The sequence below is a fragment of the Bubalus kerabau genome, chromosome 20 (genome assembly GCF_029407905.1).
Source record: "Bubalus kerabau isolate K-KA32 ecotype Philippines breed swamp buffalo chromosome 20, PCC_UOA_SB_1v2, whole genome shotgun sequence".
NCBI classification, from domain to species: Eukaryota; Metazoa; Chordata; class Mammalia; order Artiodactyla; family Bovidae; genus Bubalus; species Bubalus kerabau.
In genome coordinates, this window is record NC_073643.1 from 54,658,232 (window position 1) to 54,672,375 (window position 14,144).

The following is a 14,144-nucleotide window of genomic DNA, read 5'->3' on the forward strand; positions in this document are numbered from 1 at the left end:
GAGCCGGGGCTACTCTCTAGTGTGGTGTGCAGGTTTCTCATTGTGGGGGCTTCTCTTGTTGTAGAACACGGGCTCTAGGGCACGCAGGCTTCAGAGGCTATGGCACGTGGGTGCAGTAGTTGTAGCTCCTGGGCACAGGCTCAATAGTTGTGGCACAGGAGTTTTAGTTGCTCTGAGGCGTATGGGATCTTCCCAGACCAGGGATCGAACCAGTGTGTCCTGAACTGGCAGGTGGATTCTTTACCACTGAGCCATCAGGGAAGCCCTGAACCCCTTTTTATGTTAATGATCCAGCGTGCCTTCCCCACCTCACTGGTCACCCAGCTTCCAGGTGTTTATGGGCTGTGGGGCCCCCTCATTTCTCTTACGTGCTTGTTTCTTAGGCATGTGTTTTCTCTGTCTTGTCCTGCTATTTATTTAAAGTCTAATAGCAACTTCTCTAATACAGGTATGTAGACTGTGCTCAAGTCCGTGAAAAATTTACCCACACATTTGGGTTGTGTTCCCAGTAGTTATCTCTGTGCTGAGTTCTTACAAATATTATTTCTGATATTGCCTTGGAAGATTAAACTTTCATCATAAAAAAAATGCATTGTCTAGAAATGCAAATCAAAAATACTATATCACCTTGCACCATTGATATGGTGATTACATGTTAAAAAAAAAACAGAAAATAAATGAAATAAATGTTGGCTAGAATGTGAAGACATTGGAATCCTTATGCTGGGATTGTAACATGGTGCAATTACGGAACAGTTTGGAGGTTTCTCAAAAAATTAAAATAGAATTATCATATGATCTTGCAGTTCCACTTCTGAGTATATATCCAAAAGAGTTGCAAGCAGAGTCTCAAGAGATATTTGTGCACCAAGTTCACAGAAGCACTAGTTCCAGCATCCAAGAGATGGAAGCAACCCAAGTGTCTATCAACAGATGACTGGATAAACAAAATATGGTACATACATAGACTGGAATATTATTCAGCCCCAGAAAGGAAGTGAAATCCTGTCACATACTACAACATGGGTGAACCTTGAGGGTATTATGCTAAGTGAAATGAACCAGTTACAAGAAGACAAACACTACATAATTCCACATATATGAGATATCTAAAGTCAAATTTAAAGAAACGGACAGAAGAACGTGGGTTAGCAGGGCCTGGGGGAAGGGGAAAGGGGGAGTTGTTGCTTAATGGCTACAAAGGTTCAGTTTGGCAAAGTGACGTAGTTGTAGAGATTGCCCCAGAGGGAGCAGCCTGCAGGCCGGGTTGGACCAGACCAACCCTGCGCTGGCGGGAACCACTGACACTGATGAGGGGGCAGACGGATGGAGAAGGGGACGAGGGTAAGGGGAAAGCAGCATTGGCTGTAAATGACTTTTGCTTTCATTTTAGCCACATAAATGGGAGGATTCCTATTTCTACATTTAAAAGGAGATGTGAGAATGAGTCTTAAAATAGTTCTCATTAATCAGAACAGCAAACTTGTACAAAAGCAACTGGATTTCAGAATCTAGCTGAGAATCCATGCTCAGGCTTCCACCCTTGGTCCTTCAGAGCAGGGTTCCCCCACCACCAACCACCCTGATGATTTTGATTGTGCAACCCTGTCAGTGAGAAACTGAACACACACACCACATGGGTGTGTATTTATTTATCACATCACTATCCCATTCTGCTAATAACATACATTACAAAACATGTGACAAGAAATAGTAAAGTACAAAGAATAAGTTAAATGGACCTTGGCAGGATAACTGCCGACCTTGGCGGAGCTTACTGCCTCGCCCCTCAGCTGTGTGTTAGCTCCTCAGTGGAGACCTGTGACCTAGAATCTGGATTTTCAGGCAAATGCTTTGAACAGCAAATACCTCCACAGACTGACAACAGAAGGTCTGTGCAAAATTTTCTGGTGAGAGGGCCCCTGGGTTGCATGAGATTTCCAAATGGTTCCATGAGCCATAAACGCCTCAGTCTCAGTTCTGCAGAGAATGAATGAAATTGCCGTGTTTTTGTTTGTTTTTCATTGAGGTGAGCTTTACGTTAAATTAGCCATTTTTAAGTGAACAGTGCAGTGGCATTTGGTGCATTCACAGTGTTGTCACTGCCCCCAAAAACCATACAGATTATATAGTTGTCCACCATTTCTCCTTTCCCTGTGCTTTGATTGGCATCCCTAAATCTACTTCCCGTCTCTAGATTTACCTAATCTGAATATTTTGCGTCAGTGGGATTATACAGTAGATGACTGTGTGTCTGATTTTATAAACTCACCGATCAAGCTTTCGAGGCTCTGATAATGACTGCTACCACAATTACAGTTACGATGATGATTATAATTACAATTAAAGTTAGGATGAAACAGCAGCAACCAATGCCTGTGCTCCTGGGATGCTGGGCTGGGTGGGAATAGAAGCTCTGATCGCAGGAGGAATCCTGGTCTCTTCTCTCCCTCTGGAAGCTGGTGTTCGTTCTTGGGCTCCACGAAGTAGGGAGGCTCTCAGCTGGTGTGGGCTCAGGAAACCACGATCTGGGTAATACCTTGTTTTTCGTCACTGCTTCCCCTCTGGTGCTTCCACTCGTGGGAGAAGGCATTTCAGCGGTGATCCCAAGGGTGGGCGAGCTTATTGTGGGAAATGACAGGGCTATTGGTGACTGCATGGCCAGACCTATGTCATTCTGGACACAAACACCCTGCAGACATGCCTCGCAGTTGTCACGGTTATGTGGCCCTTTGAGAGCAGTGGCCTTAATCATAGGACTCTTCACGAACTTAATTCCTTCTCTATAGCATTTCTTCAGAATTTGCAACACCAGGTTGTTCAGGATCCTTGAGATGTTCTCTTCTGTGAACTCGGGAACCTCAAACGAAGGCTGGGAGCACTTCTGACAGCTCTGGGCAAAGACTCTCATCTTCACCTGCCCCCTGGATTCCCCCTCACTCCAGTGCATGTGGAAAAGGACCTGAACTTGGGCGGAGGCCCAGTTTCGAGAGCACAAGGAACACTGGAACCTGTGGAGACCAAAGACAAGACCCACAACTTGGCTCAATATGACCAAGTTGTGGGCTGTGTGGGAAGGACACACAGAGACGTGATTTGATAGGGGTCGTGGATTAGCGGGGAAGAAATCCCAAGCCCCATGTTCCTATCTCCATTGTGCCACCGACACACACTGTGACCCACGGGTATGTCTGCCATGAAAACAGCAAATCACAAACCCTTGGAGCTGGAAGGGACTTTGGGCAAATTCCAAGTCCAGTGTAATCATTTTAGAGATGAGGCACACCCTGGAAACGTGTCATGCCCGGAGACCCAGCAGGTGGAAGAGCCAGGACTGGAGCTCCAGTCTCTTGACCCCAAACCAAGGCTTCCTCACATGTAGATGTAAGTGGATCAGAGGCTATACGTACAAGAGCCCCAAGAACCCTGAACTGAAATCCACAAATAGATACAAGTGGATGTGGATAAATGCTGCAGTCTGAATGTTTGTGTACCCCCCAAATTTCCACGTTGGGATCCTAACACCCAAGGTGATGGTGTTAGAAAGTGGAGCCTTTAGGAGTTGATTAGGATGTGAGGGCAGAGCCCTGGGGACTGAGATTAGTGCTCCTACGGAAGCAAGCCAGCAGAGCAACTCAGCTCCTTCTGCCACGTAAGGACACAACAAGAAGCGTGTGGCCCAGAAGAGCAGCTGGCACCTTGATCTTGGACTTCCAGCCTCCAGACTGTAAGCAGTGAGCTGAGACTCTGCTCTGATGCTCCTGGCCCAGGAAAACATACACCACCAGGAGAGAAGAGCTCTGCTTCCTCTGCCTGGACCCTCTCCCGGAAAAGGGATTGAGCATGGGCCCAGTTCTGGGATGGAGTCCCAGGCCCCCACCCCCGACCCTTGAGGTTCCACTCTCCCAACTGGAAAAGAGAGGGCTAGACTTTGAATGGCCTCAGAAGGTCCTATATTTAAAAGATTCCATCAGACTTCTGCAGTGTTGCAGTGGATAGGAATCTGCCTGCCAGTGCAGGGGTCATGGGTTCAGTCCCTGGTTGGGGAAGATCCCACATGCCTCAGAGTATCTAAAGCCTGTGTGCCACAACTACTGAGTCCATGTGCTGCAAGTACTGAAGCCCGCGTGCCTACAGCCTGTGCTCTGCAACAAGAGAACCCACTGCAGTGAGAAGCCTGTACAAGAGCCGTGAAGACCCGGCGCAGGCAAAAATAAATACATAGATAAAATTAAGTTTTAAAAAATAAAAATAAGACTCTATCAGCTCGGAGTAGAGAGGGACAAGGTTTGCTGTGTGTTGCTCAGCTCCTCACCACCCTCCGCCCCTTCTCTGAGGGGGTCTTAGCACACAGGGCCTCTCCCCCACAGACTCCGTGTTGGATCCCAGGTGTCCCCAAAGCAGGGAACATGTGCCCTGAGCCTTGCTCATCAAGCTCTCGTGCAGTTGAGCGCAATAGCCTCCCTTCCTCCCCTTCTCTTTTCCTCACTGCTTCTCACCACTCACAGCTTGTTTTTTCTCTCTCTGGGCTTTAGCTCAGTCTTGCTTTCATTTTGCGGTTCAGTGTAATAAGGAAAAAAATTTTAATGAAGCTAAAGCATCTTGGATGATGGGCACCTTCCTGTAATCTCCAATTTACAAGCACGAGCAGAAGAAAAGTAATGAGTGTATGAAGTAAGAAAAAATGAGCAAGAATTTTCTGGAATATTACCATCGCACTCCCTACTCACCGGGCGAAGGTCTGCTGCTGGTATTGTGCCCACCCTGGCTTCAGGATGTTAGGAAGAAGGCTTTTGTCAAGTGTGAGTTGCCATGTGTGATACGGCTTCACCTCCTGAATTAATTCCTGGAACACTCGCTTCCACACCTTCATGTCCAGATCCATCTCTGAAATCTCTGCCATTGCAGTGAGCTGGGTGTGGCAGTGTCTCCTGCTGGGAGCCAGCATGGGAGTTCCCACCCATGACAAGGTCATGTGGGAGAGCCCTGATGGGCAAGGCAAGTCAGGGCTCGAGAGGCCCCCTGGACCTGCCCAAGCATCTACCCCAAAACCAAAATCTGTCTGTTTTACTATTTCACAACTTTCATTAACTCTTCTGACATTAACAGGGGGCTATCCCGGACCACCTTTCTCTGTAAGAAAATCAACTTAAAATTCTAGTTAATAAGTCTCCTGGGCATTATAGGAGTGTTTCAATTCAAACCCCTCTGATGACTTTCTAGCTTGCCTGACAGGTTTGTTCAGATTCCTGCAGCTACGCATGTGATTGTTCACAGCCTCCCAAACTCAAGAGGCACGGGAAGCTTAAGATAATCTAACAATGCAGAGCTTCTCAGAGAGTTAAAATTGTTAGAATAGAACTAGTAGAGGATTTCTTTGTTGAGCTAATGCTTGCTGCCAAGTTTCCATATCCCTTACCTACTGTGTCCCTGGGAGTGTATTGATTAATATAGTTGGTATATAGAAATGTAAGTAGTAGCTTTAATGTTTGTAACCTTGGACGCTTGAGTTAATTCTTTTCTTGTTATAGCCCACCACACTTTTGCCCTATAGGAATGCAACTTTATCTAATGCTTTCAGAGGGTGGCGCTTGACTTTAGAATAATCACCTTTAGAGAAAAATAAGTTTTCTGAAGAAGGGGTCATAAAATGTTAACAGGCCTCCTGGCCAGAAGATGATGTAAATCACCTAAAGCTTTTGCATATGATAAGCTTGCAGAAAGAAAGCCTGGCTTCAATAAGGATCAAGGACTGCTGACCTTGCATGACTCTAACCCGCCTCCCATTATCCTCTATGCACAACTTAAGGTATAAAAACTACTTTGGAAAATAAAGTGTGGACCATGCTCATCAGGCTTGGTCTCCCCGTTTTATTTCTTTTTCCTTTTCCTTTTCAGGCTGATTCCCTGGAGCTCAGGGGCCCTCTGCATTCACTTTCCTGCCTGGGCTTCTAAGATCCACTCGAGAAGGTGCCTAAGGTGGGGCACCTTCAGCTATTCGAGAGGGTGCCTGCGGCCTACGTGAACAGAGCAAGTCCCGTGCTGGGGCTTTATTGGCTTTCTGCGTAAACCAAGGAATATCAGCCTCTTTTCTCTCCTCTATTTTCTTAACTGCAAAATTCTTTCCTTATCTCTTTCTCCCTTTATCTATCCTTTCGCCAACACCGTCCTCCCGAGGGAATCCCTGGACCCAACCGGGGCTGGACCCTGGCAGTCTCCCCGGCTCTGACGGATCTTGAGTGCGACATGAGGTTTCGTACTTTAGAAGAGCTCAGATCCACTCTCTCCTTAGGTCCCTGGACTGGGCTCCTGAACCAGGTCTTTGCCTCAGGGACAAAGGTCAGTTGATTCTGGCTCAGTTTCAAGTACAGGATGTGGTTCCACGGGGGATTTTAAAAGATGCGGAATGTGTGGCTTCATCCAGCGAAATATTACCAAAGGAGTGCCCTGGATTCCATTGGGAGGGGCGAGTCTCAGCCTGACTTTGCTGTTTGCTCACCTTTAACTGGGAACACACCTTTCTATCTCCAAAGCCCTATTAGTGGTGGAGACAGGCTCAGTTGCCCTTTCTCATTCTAACATTTGAAAGTCCTTATCAACTGGGCTGCTGTCCTCAGAATCCAGGAGGAGAGACACAAAGCAAGACACGGCCATCCAGGGCCCTCCTTCGAATGCCTGTACCTCTTCATCCTCGCTCTTGTTCTTCACTTCCTTGCTTGTGCCAAGCCTCTGTGGGACAGTGTTTCACAGACACTAAGCTGTCCCAGCCTACTCTTCCACCCACTGGAGACAAAAGCTCTTGCAGTTCCTGTGCCCTGGAGATGAGGCTACGAGGTCCCCATGTGGGTGGGAGGGCATGGCCACACCCTGAGGTGCTTCATCCCCTACTTCCTTCAGGAGAGGCTTGGGGCCCTCTGAGACCCAAGGTACCTGACTACAGAGCTCCCCACCTGCTCTGGCTTGAATATGGAGATCCCCAAAGTGGGCAAAAGTACTGGAGTGGGTTGCCACTCCCTTCTCTAGGGGATCTTCCTGATCCAAGAATAGAATCCAGATCTCCTGCATTGCAGGTGGATTCCTTACTATCTGAGCCGCCAGGGAAGCCCCTTTGTCCTCTCTTGGAGCATCTTTATTTGTGTTTTGAGTTTTATTTTTCCATAACTCTGTTAACATTGCAAAAAAAAAAAAGCGAAAAAGCAAACAACCATGATTTTTTATTTATTTGGCTGCACTAGGTCTCAGTTGGGGCACATATAGTCTTTTAGTTGTGGCATGTGGGATCCAATTCCCCGACCAGGGATCAAACACAGGCCCCCTGCATTGGGAGCATGGAGTCTTAGCCTCTGGACCACCAGGGAAGTCCCCTATTATTTTTTAATAAATGTTATCATTAAAACGTCTAACACAGCCCTCTGTGCTAAAGAAATTAAACAAGGAGTCCATTAGAACGAGGTGGTCGTTCGTGCTGCCCTGGTAGCCTTAGAAAGCAAACTGAAACCTCAGCCAGAAGTAACACACTGGAATCCGAGAAAATGAAACTTAAGAACGACCAGTCACAAGCAGCCAAATAGACTTCACTGCACAAACTATAGCCAATCAGATAATTTCCTTGTTTAGCTTCTGTGTCTTCTCTATAAAAGCCCCCAGCCCCTGTCCATGGAGCACACCCAGCCATCTTCAGTTTAGTGCTGCCTGATTCCAGCTGATATGTGCTCAAAATCTTGAAAATGTTAATGTGCCTCAGTTTATCTTTTAACATGTCTCTTCCCCAGTAGTATGCACGTGAGATTCATCCATGTCATGCCATGTCGCCATCATTTTTTGATTCTCAATCTTACATATTCCATTGGATGAAAATTGCAGTGCATTTGGCCACACCAATATTTGCTTATTACAAATTATGGGAATGTGTGTATTCTTAAGATATGTTTTCTCATGCCTTTCTGTTGGTGTGTGGTCAGGGTGTTCTCTTGCTCTGTACATCCTCTCCCCAACCAGTGCCTGCTTCACCTGCGCCCTGCTGATGTGACTGAACTTCCTACATTGTTGTCTGCACTCCAACTGCTGGTTGCTCTTATCAAAGGCGTGGTGAGGGGTGTACCTCTCCATTGGTTTCCCTGGTAATTAGTGAGCCCACCTGATGATCAGTCTTCCCCCTGGAAGCAAAGACTGTCACCACGTTCTGCCTGCCTTCCACCACACGCGGTGGGGTGTTGCTCCCAGATCTTGCTTCAGACAGGTAAGCTCCCCCATCCATTAAACTGGTGGTGTCTCTGTTCCCAACTCCAGGCTCTTTCTTTGGTATTGAGGTAGGGCAAGCACAGGCCTTGTAGGCCTGTGGGGTGCAGCCCACCAGTTGGGTAGATACACCAATATTTTTTTTTTTTTTTTTGGAAAGTTTATGAGTGTTTCAATTGCTTTAATCCTCACCAGCACTTGGAATTGTCCAACCACCAGTCCAGGGGCACGGCCACCAGCCTGAGTCTGCATTTCTCATCTCACTGGCCTTGGTCCCAAGGGGTCGTGATGGGGCAGCTTTATTAAATCAGGACCCATTTCTCTGGAGCCAGGGCAAACCGTCTCTCCCCCAGGGAGTCCTTCTAGGGCAGCAGAAGAGTTAATAAACAAATAATCAATAACATAAGAATAATTCTAAGGTATAAGGAAACTACATAGTACTGTAGTAGGGTTCTGGGTCTTGCAAGGGGTCTGGGTCTCCCTGGAGAAGGTGTGGTCAGTCCAGGGATAGCAGAGATGGTCACCAGGGGCCACGAGGCCAGGAGGCCTTCTGAGAGCCTGGAGCCTTGCCCTGTGGCTGCAGCTCAGCGTGTGAGCCTGGGCTTGGAGAGGAAGTCTGGGTGCCAGCGCAGAGCAGGCCACACAGGCTGCGTGGGACTCCTGGATCTGTGTGGAGAGGGCTCTGGAAAAGGTCATCACCAGACCTAGGCTACGAATGGGCAGCCCAGACCGCCTGCACTCAGGCTCATCCTGTCCCCCCCCTCCCCCCGACTCCCCACCGCCAGCGCTGGAAATGGCAGGACGCCTTTCTCCTGCTGTGTTCTTCCAGCTCCCCCTGCTGAGAAAGCTTACCATCGCTCTCCCTCTAAAGGAATTCCAGCTCAGAGCATGCGCTGACCGCTGCCGGTGCATTCTGAGCTGGGAGGCAGTAAGCTGATGACTGACACAAACTGTATACAAATGTGTGACAGGACCCTGTTGAAGCGGCTGACGGGAAAAGGGGCTGATCTGAATCATTGTAGCAAACAGTGTTTGGCCTGGAAATTATAAGGCTAAAGATGACAGAAGGAGCATACTCTAATTGTAACTGGTAAACGTGTTTTCTAGAGGGCTGCAATTCCAAAATTGCCTCACAGGTGTGCTGAGATAGAAGGTTGATAGAAGGTTGTTTGTACCGCAGGAGAGGGAAGGTACATACCAGGAAGGAAGGCTGGAGTGAATCCTGAGGACGGCTTAGATTGTATGCAGCTCAGGACGCACTCAGTTGGTGGATACAGAAACAACGTGAGTACATCTGTGCATGTGATTTACACGTGTTACCTTTACCTTTTGTGCCTCACTCTGTTGAGATGGGCCAGCAGCAACAAGAACACCCAGTGTTAAGACTTTGGTTTCTGATTCTCATTGTTCAGTAAAAGGAAGGAAGACTCCTTGGTAAAATAGCTGATTGTAGGCTTTGGGCTGAAAACATACAAGATCAGCCTGTAGCGTCTTGTGGTGCCAGAAAATAAGGAAGTTCTCAAAAAACAAAAGGATGCAGGCATGCCAAAAGGATGTGGGAACCAACTTGAAACAGATCCCAGCTGGCCAAAGCTGGGACTAACATTTCTCTAAAGGGCCAGACACTGTGCCAAGTTTTTAAAAAAAAAAAAAATATCGAATCCTGTCTACAGCCTTGGGAGGTTATTACTCCCATTTTAGACATGAGAAAACTGAGGTCCAGAGAGGTGAATCGAAAACGCCTCTCCTGTAGCCCAGGGGCACTGTTGGAAGCTGAAGTCTGCCATTTGTCTCATGGCTTGTTGGTGTGGCCCCCAGGTTCCAGGTGACTGGCCCATCTGAGACCATCCCTTCCCAACAGTGACATCAGTTTTCCCTTGGGCCGCCCTCCCCACAGCCTGAAAAGGCCCTGCTGTGGGTGAGGAAGCAGGAAACCAGGCTGCTTCCTTGTTCCTGCCTGGCCTGAGGGTGGGGGTGGGGCGCCTGTCTGTGTGGCGTCCGGGGGGGTGGGCTTTCCCTGCAGAGCAGCTGACCCCAGGTGGAGCGCAGCTGCTTCCCAAAGCAGCATCCGCTCTTCACAGAACCCAGACCTCTGTGCTCCCTCCTCCCCCTTGCTTCTAGAGGACCTGCCAGCCTTCTCCCCTTGTCCTTCCTCTTCCTCGGCTGTGACAAGCCTTAAAGGATTCCGAGGAAGGTGCACCAGGGCAGTTTCTCTTCTAAGACCTTTACGTGGAGGGCAGCAGCTGTGGTGTGTATCTCATTGATGCCTCCCAGCTTCAACTCAGTCCACTGCCTCAGCCCCCCAACCCCCATCCCCACCTCCCTGAGCCCAGGATGCCTTGGTTCCCAACCAGTCAATGTTAGCCACAGCTAACCTGACCTGCCTCTTGAGAAACCTGTATGCAGGTCAGGAAGCAACAGTTAGAACTGGACATGGAACAGCAGACTGGTTCCAAATAGGAAAAGGAGTACATCAAGGCTGTATATTGTCACCCTGCTTATTTAACTTATATGCAGAGGACATCATGAGAAACGCTGGGCTGGAAGAAGCACAAGCTGGAGTCAAGATTGCCGGGAGAAATATCAATAACCTCAGATATACAGATGACTCCACCCTTTTGGCAGAAGGTGAAGAGGAACTAAAAAGCCTCTTGATAAAAGTGAAAGAGGAGAGTGGAAAAGTTGGCTTAAAGCTCAACATTCAGAAAACGAAGATCATGGCATCTGGTCCCATCACTTCATGGGAAATACATGGGGAAACAGTGGAAACAGTGTCAGACTTTATGTTTTTGGGCTCCAAAATCACTGCAGATGGTGATTGCAGCCATGAAATTAAAAGACGCTTACTCCTTGGAAGGAAAGTTATGACCAACCTAGATAGCATATTGAAAAGCAGAGACGTTACTTTGCCAACAAAGGTCCATCTAGTCAAGGCTATGGTTTTTCCAGTGGTCATGTATGGGTGTGAGAGTTGGACTGTGAAGAAGATTGAGCACTGAAGAACTGATGCTTTTGAACTGTGGTGTTGGAGAAGACTCTTGAGAGTCCCTTGGACTGCAAGGAGACCCAACCAGTCCATTCTAAAGGAGATCAGTCCTGGGTGTTCATTGGAAGGATTGATGCTAAAGCTGAAACTCCAATACTTTGGGCACCTCATGCGAAGAGTTGACTCATTGGAAAAGACCCTGATGCTGGGAGGGATTGGGGGCAGGAGGAGAAGGGGACGACAGAGGATGAGATGGCTGGATGGCATCACTGACTCAATGGACATGAGTTTGAGTGAACTCTGGGAGTTGGTGATGGACAGGGAGGCCTGGCGTGCTGTGATTCATGGGGTCGCAAAGAGTCGGACACGACTGAGCGACTGAACTGAACTGAACTGAACACGCTGCAAGTGGCCAGCATCACAACAGTGAACCCTGACCCAAAACTTTGAGGAAGACGATGTAGGAAGAACCACTTTACAAGTGTGACTGCCAACATACGTGGGAGAAAAGGTGCGAGTCAGCATGAGTGGGTTCTGTAAAGAGGCTGGACACAGGGAAGGTGTGGCTTGCTGGCTTCCTAGGGGACAGGTACCTCCTGTAGTCCTCTCCTCTGAGGGTGCCCCCTCCTCACCTTAGGAGCCACGTGAGTCCTCAGAGCTGCACCGCACCCCCACTGGGCTCAGCCCTGACCTTAGCACCCCTTAGTGATTGACATTAAGCCCATGGTGGTCCCTTGCTGCCAGCAGCAGGAAGGACAGGAGGGAGCTGTGGGACATGCTGCGTGGCGCAGCTCCCTGCTTCCCACCAGTTTTCCTTCTTTGCCCTGCACCCCATTCCTGTTCATGCTTGCTTGGAGAGCTCTGCTTCCCTCCCCAGTGGATAGTGTGTTGCAGCCCTTGTGGCTGGTCTGGGTGGGCCCAGAGCACAGCCGGAACCGAGGGGATCAAAGCCTGGAGCCCAGCCAGCAAACCTGGTCGTCACCCTCCAGGCTGCCTGCCTCTGACTCAGCCAGCCTGCAGCCCTGAACTCTGCTCCCAGCTTCCTGGATCCCTGTTTCAGCTGAGCACAGGACTGAGGTCGGCCGATCAAGAATTTAATCCACAGAAAGAAAGGAGGAAGGCTGGCTTCCAGGGGTCTGGCCGGGGAGGAAGCGTGGCCATGGGCCAGGCCCGGGGGTCATGGAGACTCTTTCCAGTCAGGAGCTTGCTCAGCAGCCCCCGAGGGCATGGAACAGTTGGCCTCTCTGCCCCAGAGTGGCAGGTTCTTGCCCCGCTGGACTCTGAAGTGGGCAGGGTGGGGGCGGGAGGTGAGACAGACTGTGAAGCTGGAGGTATCAGCCCTCGCTGGGAACATTCCGCTCAATGATTCAGTTGTTTGCTTATTCCTCCTGTGGACCCCTTTGATGTCCCTGCTTCATATGATGTTCACAGCTCATTGTGATCAACAGCAGTGTGCTGGGGCCTCCAGAGTGGAGGCTCAGTGCCAGTGTGGGAGGAAGGTGGAGACTGCCAGGACACTCAGGCCCGTCTTGGCACTGCCTTCCCAGCAGGGACACAGAGTTTCCTAGAGGAGCGGGGGGTGGAGGGGGGGTGGGGTGAAGAGAGCACACTGCCCCTGGGATCTGAGGCAGCCTAGAGGGGCTTTGGCGTCACCTTGATCCCAGGCCTTGGCGTCCTCATCTGTGAGATGGGAGGAATGACAGGGGGCCTACCTCGCAAGAATGGCTGAGGATCTGAGTTGTGCACACAGCGCCCGACACTGTGCTCGGGGGTTGGGCAGGGTCTGCCAAGCATGCTTGTTTCTTTTTCTCTCCCTCTCCTGCGTCCTGCTCTCCCTTCACTTCTTCTCCAGAACCTGTTCCCAGCTCAACTCCATCACACTGCGACTTTTGTCCATTTGCAAATATTCTTCCCCTTCCTCTCCCCTGGACTTTCCCAGTGGCTCAGATGGTAAAGAATCTGCCTGCAATGCAGAAGACCCAGGAGACGTGGATTTGATCCCTGGATCAGGAAGATCCTCTGGAGGAGGAAATGACTACCCACTCCAGTATTCTTGCCGGGGGAATCCCATGGACAGAGGAGCCTGGTGAGCTACAGTCCACGTGGTCACAAAGAGTCAGACATGACTGCAACTAACACTTTCACTTCACTCTCCTCTCCCCTATGGGCTTCCCAGGTGGCTCTGGTGGTAAAGAACCCAGTTGCCGATGCAGGAGACTTAAGAGATGCAGGTTCAATCCCTGAGTCATGAAGATCCCCTGGAATAGGAAAGGACAACCCACTCCAGTATTCCTGCCTGGAGAATCCCATGGACAGAGGAGCCTTAAGGGCTACAGTCCATGGGGTCGCAAAGAGCTGGACATGACTCAAATGTCTTATCAAGTTCTTCTCTCCACCTTCTCCCTTCAGCCACTGTCACAGGTTGCCATTTGAGGGAAGGAGTTGTTTTTCTTTTTTAACCTTTTTATTTTGTCTTGGAGTATAGCCGATTAACAAACAATGTTGTGATTGTTTCAAATTCAGTGATGGCCATCCACATTGATAATATGAAATCAGTCACCTTGGGAATTGGCAAATGCTACAAATCAGGGCTTGATAGACAGTTGTTTTTCAGTGACTGTCTTAGAGTTAGACTTAAGAAAGTGGCAGAGAAAAGCCCCATAATGCAGATTAAACTAATGCATGTGTCATCTCTACAGTTATAGCATTGTAAATAGCACAAAAAATTGAGAAAATATTTTTCCAGCACTGGAAAATGCTTATATATCTGATTCAGGAAAGATGTTGCTCACATCATTGACAAATAATTGAAGTTCTGTCATGGGTCTAGTCATTTCTCTTTCATCTTGCTCTTTAACATAAGAGAAATGTATCAAACAACTATGCTCCCAGGGCCAGTTAGTAAGCACTTTGTAGCCCA

The 14,144-nt window shown here is 48.9% G+C and overlaps 1 protein-coding gene across 1 annotated transcript; it reads right to left on the reverse strand.

The window, feature by feature from the left end:
* Positions 1 to 2,275: 2,275 nt before the first annotated feature.
* Positions 2,276 to 4,885, reverse strand: RTP3 (receptor transporter protein 3). Its single transcript, XM_055557695.1, has 2 exons — positions 4,731 to 4,885; positions 2,276 to 3,011 (listed from the first exon to the last, which is right to left on the reverse strand). Exons 1-2 carry the CDS (start codon positions 4,883 to 4,885, stop codon positions 2,276 to 2,278), a joined length of 891 nt encoding a protein of 296 aa, XP_055413670.1.
* Positions 4,886 to 14,144: the final 9,259 nt, after the last annotated feature.

What these genes read in the sequence shown, in the direction of transcription:
- RTP3 (XM_055557695.1), bottom strand. Translation starts at nt 4,885, where the DNA reads ATGGATCTGGACATGAAGGTGTGGAAGCGAGTGTTCCAGGAATTAATT. An exon ending in CAGCAGCAGACCTTCGCCCG is followed by an intron (nt 3,012 to 4,730) that starts GTGAGTAGGGAG and finishes TGGTCTCCACAG; the next exon opens with GTTCCAGTGTTCCTTGTGCT.